The sequence below is a fragment of the Colobus angolensis genome, unplaced genomic scaffold (assembly GCF_000951035.1).
Source record: "Colobus angolensis palliatus isolate OR3802 unplaced genomic scaffold, Cang.pa_1.0 Scaffold51, whole genome shotgun sequence".
Lineage (NCBI taxonomy): Eukaryota > Metazoa > Chordata > Mammalia > Primates > Cercopithecidae > Colobus > Colobus angolensis.
In genome coordinates, this window is record NW_012118599.1 from 14,219,299 (window position 1) to 14,227,641 (window position 8,343).

The following is an 8,343-nucleotide window of genomic DNA, read 5'->3' on the forward strand; positions in this document are numbered from 1 at the left end:
GCGCCCGGCTAATTTTTGTATTTTTAGTAGAGACAGGGTTTCACCATGTTGGCCAGGCTGGTCTTGAACTCCTGACCTCAGGTATCAGCCTGCCTCGGCCTCCCAAAGTGCTGGGATTACAGACGTGAGCTACCATGCTCAGCCCTTAACTCTCACATTTTTGTCAGTTTCTTGATGTGTGGCCAATGCTCTGGACTCCTTTTGGAACCTCAGGGAATGCTTTTGGGAAGTCAAGTGCCTACTTCATAAAACTACTAGAAACAATTTGGCCAGGGGCGGTGGCTCATGCCTGTAATCCCAGCACTTCCGGAGGCCGAGGTGGGCCGAACTCCTGAGGTCAGGAGTTCAAGACCAGCCTGGCCAACATGGTGAAACTCCATCTCTACTAAAAAACACAAAAATTAGCCGGCTGTGGTGATGGGTGCCTATAATCTCAGCTACTCGGGAGGCTGAGGCAGGGAGAATCGCTTGAACCTGGGAGGCAGAGGTTGCAGTGAGTTGATGTGCCACTGCACTCCAACCTGGATGACAGAGCGAGACTCCACCTCCAAAAAAAAAAAAAAATTCAGGGTATGCATACTGCCTAAAGGCAAGGACTATGCGAAACCACTGTGTAGAGTGTCTAGTGCAAAGCCATCCCATCTGGAGCCAGCAGTCCATACAAAGCTTGGATTTACTGCCCCTAATTTGTCAATAAAATACTCTGACATTAGGGTACCCTCCGAACAATTTTTTTTTTTTTAAGAGACAGTGTCTCCCTATGTTGCCCAGGCAGGAGTGCAATGGTTATTTACAGGTGTGATCACAGCACACTATAGTCTCAAACTCCTGGGCTCAGGTGATCTTCTTGCTTTAGCCTTCTGAGTAGCTGGGACTACAGGTGTGTGCCCCTACACTTACTTGGCTTCCCTTCAAAAAATATTGAGAAGTGTAAGTCACAACCTTAAACAGGGACTGGGAAATTGAGTAAATAGGGAACAAGTTTGGTCTGTGATTAAAAACAATAACCTGCCTACCATCTGGGGGTGACATGGCTCTTGCTCTTCTGGGGGGTGTCCACGGGAGGGTTTCCTGGTATCAGAGTGGTGCCTTAGGGTTCCAGCCTGCTTACCTTTTCTCAAGTCTTCTTCAGTGGGCATGGAGCCCTGGCACACGTGGTAGGAGAGCAGTCTCTGCACCGCATCACTTAGTGATCGGAAGTGACTTTTGTCCGGTGTCACAGTGTGGGCTTGGTCCCTCTGCAACTGCTGGAGAATGCTTTACAAGGGAAATGGCCAATGTCAATGTAGAGTCGTGTTAGGAAACTAAATCTAGTCATATTTATTTGTATGCAAATAAAATAAGATATATAGGAATAGTACGGCAGTTTTTTCTTCAGTTTTATATTTTTTATACCACAGTGCATTTATAGCTTAGTTTAGCTCCACAGAGGACTCAAACTATGACCCTGACCTCGAAAGCACAGGTTCCCACCAACCATTTATGTGTTGGCACCCCCATAAACCTTGGCAGTGCCTGACCACTGGCCAACTAAGCTCATGCTAACATTTCTGTTCTAAACACGCGAATTTAACAAACCATGCTTTTCCTCAGAGATTCTTTGTCTCTGAAAAGACAAAGAACTATTCTCCTTAAGAAGAAAAGAGCAAACAGTAGGATGAAACTACATTCAATATATTTGAAATGTATATACTACATTTCAATATATTTGTAAGTCCTAATGAAAATAAAGTATAGGCCAGGCGTGGTGGCTCACACCTGTAATCCCAGCATTTTGGGAGGCTGAGGTAGGTGGATCACCTCAGGTCAGGAGTTCAAGACCAGCCTGGCCAACGTGGTGAAACTCTGTCTCTACAAAAATACAAAAATTAGCCAGGCATGGTGGCGGGTGCCTATAATCCCAGCTACTCTGGAGGCTGAGGCGGGAGAATCGCTTGAGCCCAGGAGGTGGAGGCTGTAGTGAGCCAAGATCGTGCCACTGCACTCCAGCCTGGGCGACAGAGCAAGAATCTGTCTCACAATAAAAAAAAAAAAAAGAAAGAAAGAAAGAAAAGAAAAGAAAGTATAGAAAAAGATTTTCAGAGTGTGTATATATATATATATATTTTGTTTTGTTTTGTTTTTTTTTGGAGACAGGGTCTTGCTCTGTCGCCCAGGCTGGAGTACAGTGGTACAATCTCCAATTCACTGCAACCTCCACCTCAGGACTCAAGCTATCCTCCCACCTCAGCCTCCCAAGTAGCTGGGACTACAGGCCCTTACCACCACGCCTGGCTAATTTTTGTATTTTTTGTAGAGACAGGGTCTTGCCATGTTGCCTGGGCTCGTCTCAAACTGCTGGGTGCAAGTGATCCTCCTGCCTTAGACTCCCAAAGTGCTGAGATTACAGGAGTGAGCCACCATGCCTTACCTCAAAGTACATTTTTAAAAAGGCTAATATGCTCATTATTATAACCTGATTTCCACAGTATATTTATTGAAGGCTAGGGACCCAAAGAAATGTTCAAAATTGATTTGTCATTTCCAAAAGTAACTCACAAAGCTCCTTTAGTTAGCTGTTTTGCAGCAGGCCTTTTTTGTCCTCCCGAATGACTATCCACCTAAAGACAAAACATACCTCTTAATTATTCCCTTTTATAGGAAAAAGAATACAGTTATACATAAAGTTCACTACATTTCACATATTTTCAACTACCTATCAAGAACATAGTCTAAGACTACAGAATGTGCCCTGCTGAAAAAAAAAAAAAAAAACCAGTACACAGAGTCCATGAAGCTAAGTTATACTGTTAAGATTACAGAAAGCTGCATAATCAGTTCCTGAGGACTCCATTTGCACTTTAAAGCCTGAATCCCTAACTCCTCTCTAAATGCATCATCATCATCATCATCATTTTTTTCACAGGGTCCTGCTCTGTCATCCAGGCTAGAGTGTGGTGGTACAATCTCAGCTCACTGCAACCTCTGCTTCCCAGGCTCAAGTGATCCTCCCACCTCGGCCTCCCAAGTAGCTGGGAGTACAGGTATGCACCACCATGCCTGTTAATTTTTTGGTATTTTTTGTAGAGACAGAGTTTTGCCATATTTCCCAGGCTTGTCTTGAACTCCTGGGCTCAAGTCTTCACGCCTGCTCACAGGTGTGAGCCACTGCACTGACCCATGGTTATAGTTTTGAAATTCCACAGACATCTGAAAAGTCAGTAGATACTATCTAATCCATCTTCTCAGTGGTAAGTATGGGATGCACACACTTTTAAGCTCCTGTTATATATAGTCCAGGTGTGTGATCTAACGAGGCATTTTTTACATCATGTTAAGGAAAAAAATATGCCTTATCTCAGAACCTTGGAACTGAACAGATCCTTCACTGTGTATTCCAGGCAGTCCCACACTGTAGCAAGTTTCATTCAACTACTAATTGGTAGGTCTGATGGAGAAGAAACTGTCTTAGTAAGCTGAAAACAAGAAATGTTTCCTTCCTTTTTAGACTTGTAATTTGAAATCTTTTAGGTTTAAAAGCCAAAGTTGAAGTTATCAAATGTGCCCTGAAAATATGTACATCTATCAAGTATCAAAAAACAAACCAAACAAAAAAAACTAGGCCAGGCGTGGTTGCTTAAGCCTGTAATTCTAGCACTTTGGGAGGCTGAGGTGGGAGAATCGCTTGAGCCCAGGAGTTTGAGACCAGCCAGGCCAACATGGCAAAACCTTTTCTCTACAAAAAATATAAAAATATTAGCCAGGCATGGTGGTGCATGCCTGTAGTCCCAGCTACTCAGGAGGTGGAGGTGGGAAGAATACATGAGCCCAGGCGATCGAGGCTTCAGTGAGCTGTGATCATACCACTGCACTCCAGTCTGGGTGACGGGGCGAGACCCCACCTCCAAACAAAACAAAATAAAACAAAACAGAAAAACTAAAAAAAAAAAAAACAAAACAAAACCCAACTGGACTAGGCAGGGCACAGTGGCTCACACCTGTAATCCCAAGTACTTTGGGAGGCCAAGGCAGGTGGATGGCTTGGGCCCAGGAATTCAAGACAGGTGTGAGCAACATGGCAAAATCCTGTCTCTACAAAAAACACAAAAAAGTAGCTGGGTATTGTCCTAGCTACCCAGAAGACTGAGGCAGGAGGATCACCTGAGCCTGGGAGGTCAAGGCTGCAGTGAGCTGTGATCACACCAGTGCATGTCAGCCTGGGTGACAGGTGAGACCCTGTCTCAAACGAAAACCAAAAAGTTGGACTTTAAAAAGTGTCAAAGTTGGGTCAAAAGACTAGGGATGGCCTAATTCCTATATGCCTGGTTACTACTACAGGAAAAAAAAAAAAAAATCCCTCAGCATAACTAAGAAGAACAGATCCACTTTGATACAATGGTGAACGGTATCACCCAGTAATAAATGACATTTTTTGAGTGCCTAGTATGTACTAGCTGCTGGTATATTACTAATTCATGCGGAAATGATGGATTAATGAAGCACTGTAAACATGTCAGAAATAGAACAGACATTCATCTCAGAAACAGAAACATAAGGCCCAGCCCACAGGAAGGTCTTCAACCACCATCCTGTTGTGGGCACACAGGGGACTGGGTGGACTGTGCACACAAAGCTAGCCAGCAACCACAAAGATGATATGACTACATTTCCATTCAATTATGCCAAACATTAGGAAGAGGCTATGCCAATAGTTTTCTACCTGCACAGCTGGATGGCCAGGAGATGATCCAACTACTTTTTCCTGCTGTGGTTGTGCGATTCCTAAGGACGCAGATATAACTTTGCTTCCAGAATCCTGCCCTATTAGAATTAATACATAAGACAGTGTTCAAAAGAAACAGTAAATTGGGTCCATCATATAACCCTAGAGCCCAAGGGGTACAGACTGTTGAGCATTCTGCAACAGGTTTCTTTATCATGGCTGCTTGCTGTGAAGAAGGAGGGCAGGGTAGTGCATTTACTTACAAGCTCTAAAGGAAGAGGTTATTAAAGCCTATTTAAGTAATAAATAAGTAAAGAGTAATAAATAGAAGCTCTAAATGCTATAGTTTCACATTAGTTATAGTCTGAAACACAGGCCTCAAGCCAGTATCTGTCAGCACTACAGAATCCCAAAATACAATTTAACGAAAAGGAGGCCTAAAGAGCCAATGAGGCAATTGACTGGGAATATTCAAGCTTTTTCTCTTTCTTGCTTTTTTTTTTTTTAAGTACTAATTGGATGTTCAAAGCCTTAGAACTGCAGATGTTCAAAACCTTAAAAAACAGAAGACACAGTCCATAATATTTTCAGTCTGGGTGGAGAATTCCAAACATGTATATAGAGAGCAACATGGAGATAATTACAAAGTCACAAGTACTATAAAATACCTTTTTTTTGTTTGTTTTGAGACAAGGTCTCATTCTGTCGCCCAGGCTGGAGTGCAGTGGCATGATCACAGCTCATGATCAGCTGCATGATCATGCAGTGGCATGATCAGCTGAGCCAGGCTCAGATGATCCTCCTGCCTCAGCCTCCTGGGTAGCTAGGACAATGCCCAGCTAGTAGAGACGGGGTTTCACCATGTTGGCCAGGCTGGTCTTGAATTCCTGACCTCATGATCCGCCCGCCTCGGCCTCCCAAAGTGCTGGGATTATGGGTGTGAGCCACTGTGCCTGGCCTGAATTCACTGTTTCTAAGCAGCATTTTTTTTCCCCACATAATTTAATGTGTCATAATTTAGAGAGAAGTGCTTTTTCTTTCTTTTTGGTAGTATGAAAAATGATAGTACATCTTACCATTGATGCTATCTTAGTGGGTTTTTTTTTTTCTTTTGAGACGGAGTCTGGCTCTGTCACCCAGGCTGGAGTGCAGTGGTGTGATCTCGGCTCACTGCAAGCTCCGCCTCCCGGGTTCACGCCATTCTCCTGCCTCAGCCTCCCGAGTAGCTGGGACTACAGGCGCCTGCCACTATGCCCGGCTAATTTTATTTCATATTTTTTAGTAGAGACAGGGTTTCACCGTGTTAGCCAGGATGGCCTCGATCTCCTGACTTCGTGATCCGCCCGTCTAGGCCTCCCAAAGTGCTGGGATTACAGGCGTGAGCCACCGCGCCCGGCGGGTTTTTTTTGTTGTTGTTGTTGTTTTTTGAGATGGAGTTGCGCTCTGTCACCCAGGCTGGAGTGCAGTGGTGTGATCTTGGCTCACTGCAGCCTCCACCTCCTGGGTTCAAATGATTCTCCTGCCTCAGCCTCCTGAGTAGCTGGGATTACGGGCGTGTGCCACCATGCCTGGCTAAATTTTGTGTTTTTAGTAGAGATGGGGTTTCACCATGTTGGTCAGGCTGGTCTTGAACTCCTGATCTCAGGTGATCCACTCTTCTCGGCCTCCCAAAGTGCTGGGATTACAAGCATGAGACACGGTGCTTGGCCTGATGCTATCTTAGAGTTGATGCAACAGAGTATATTATTTGGGCAGAAAGGATACAGAAATAAAGGAATAATCAGAGTGGAGGCGAGATTAAGCCAGAAAGCTTTCATGCAGAATGAGGGAGAAGAGTGAGAAGAGCATCCGTGGGTGTTGGGAGGACAGGGACAAACTGAGGAAGCTCCTGACCTGGCAGTGCGGTGCTCAAGAGCCCAGGGATCTGTGCTTGCCTCAGGCCGTCTGTGGTCTTGGGAGCAGAAATGGGGGAAGTCTGATTCAGACATTTTTTCTGAGCCTGTGAAACATGACCAAGATGAAAACATTAATTTCATTTCTAAAGCTTTAACAGATTATTTTAAATACCAACCAAGCCTCTTCATGCCTCCCTGGTACCTTCAGGTTAGATTATAAACAAAACAAAAATTTAAAAATTGTATTTTCTTATCCCATCAGGGGAATTGCAAAGTACATCCTTTAACAACCTGTGGCACACTGAATTTTCCTGATGCCATTCAGTAGGGATGCTGACTTGACACAGGTTATTTTCTTGCTTCCGGGACTGCTGTGTTTGTGGTGCTCAGACAAAAAGACTGCAGCTGGGAATTTCTACCCCCGGTAATCTTATATCCCGCCTGCTGGATTATGATCCTGACTATCAGCTCCTATGTGGGATCTGCACAGACTCCAAGCACCTGGTCAGGGACCAAGGGCCAACCCCCAATTTTTTTTTTTTTTTTTTTTTGAGACAGAGTCTCGCTCTGTTGCCCAGGCTGGAGTGCAGTGGCCGGATCTCAGCTCACTGCAAGCTCCGCCTCCTGGGTTTACGCCATTCTGCTGCCTCAGCCTCCCGAGTAGCTGGGACTACAGGTGACCGCCACCTCGCCCGGCTAGTTTTTGTATTTTTAGTAGAGATGGGGTTTCACCGTGATAGTCAGGATGGTCTCGATCTCCTGACCTCGTGATCCGCCCGTCTCGGCCTCCCAAAGTGCTGGGATTACAGGCTTGAGCCACCGCGCCCGGCCAACCAACCCCCAATTTTTTGTCACCACTCATTGTTTTGCTGTGTAGATGATGTAAAGTACATTTCCTCACTACCATCTGGTATATCTCTAGTTTGTGTTGTGTCAACATCAGGTAGCATGCAGTTGAGAAATGAAAATCAATTTAATATTAGCCTGAGCAAAATATAATTAGAAAAATTAATCCAATGTTTAAATTGTTGTGTGCTTCTTTTCTATAAATGGGGAAGATGAAATGGATAATGTTTAAGAATTAAGTTCCTTTTAGCTCTCAAAAAAGAAAAACTATCATGTTATCTCTATAACATATATATTTTTTTTTTTTTGCCATAGGGTCTCACCATGTTACCAAGGCTGGTCTCAAACTCCTGGGCTCAAGTGATCCTTCCACCCAAGCTTCCAAAGCAGCTGGGATTGTAGGCATGCACCACCATGCCTAGCCTCTATAATACATTTTAAGTAGAAAGATAAAGGGCTTTTATTTGCTTATTTATTTTGAGACGGAGTCTCACTTTGTCACCCAGGCTGGAGTGCAGTGGCATGATCTCAACTCACTGTAACCTCCATCTCCCAAGTTGAATGGATTCTCCTGCCTCAGCCTCCTGAGTAGCTGGGATTACAGGTGTGTGCCACCACGTCTGGCTAATTTTTCCAATTTTAGTAGAGACGGAGTTTCACCATAGTGGCTCGGCTGGTCTCCTGACCTCAAGTGATCCGTTCGCCCTGGCTTCCCAAAGTGCTGGGATTATAGGTGTGAGCCACCACACCCAGCCAATAAAGCGCTTTTAAATTACCCTCAGTTTTTTTTTTTTTTTCTTTTTGAGATGGAATCTTTTTTTTTTTTGAGGCGGAGTCTCGCTCTGTTGCCCAGACTGGAGTGCAGTGGCCGGATCTCAGCTCACTGCAAGCTCCGCCTCC

The 8,343-nt window shown here is 44.6% G+C and overlaps 1 protein-coding gene across 3 annotated transcripts in view; it reads right to left on the reverse strand.

The window, feature by feature from the left end:
• Positions 1-8,343, reverse strand: part of GLTSCR1L (GLTSCR1-like) — an 89,731-nt gene that overhangs the window by 10,166 nt on the left and 71,222 nt on the right. For all 3 annotated transcript variants that reach the window (XM_011960427.1, XM_011960426.1, XM_011960425.1), the window contains 4 exons: positions 6,596-6,701; positions 4,700-4,800; positions 2,539-2,600; positions 1,112-1,257 (listed from right to left, as the gene is read on the reverse strand). In XM_011960427.1, the coding sequence (XP_011815817.1) occupies positions 1,112-1,257; positions 2,539-2,600; positions 4,700-4,800; positions 6,596-6,701 (415 nt within the window). The remainder of the gene's footprint in view (positions 1-1,111; positions 1,258-2,538; positions 2,601-4,699; positions 4,801-6,595; positions 6,702-8,343) is intronic.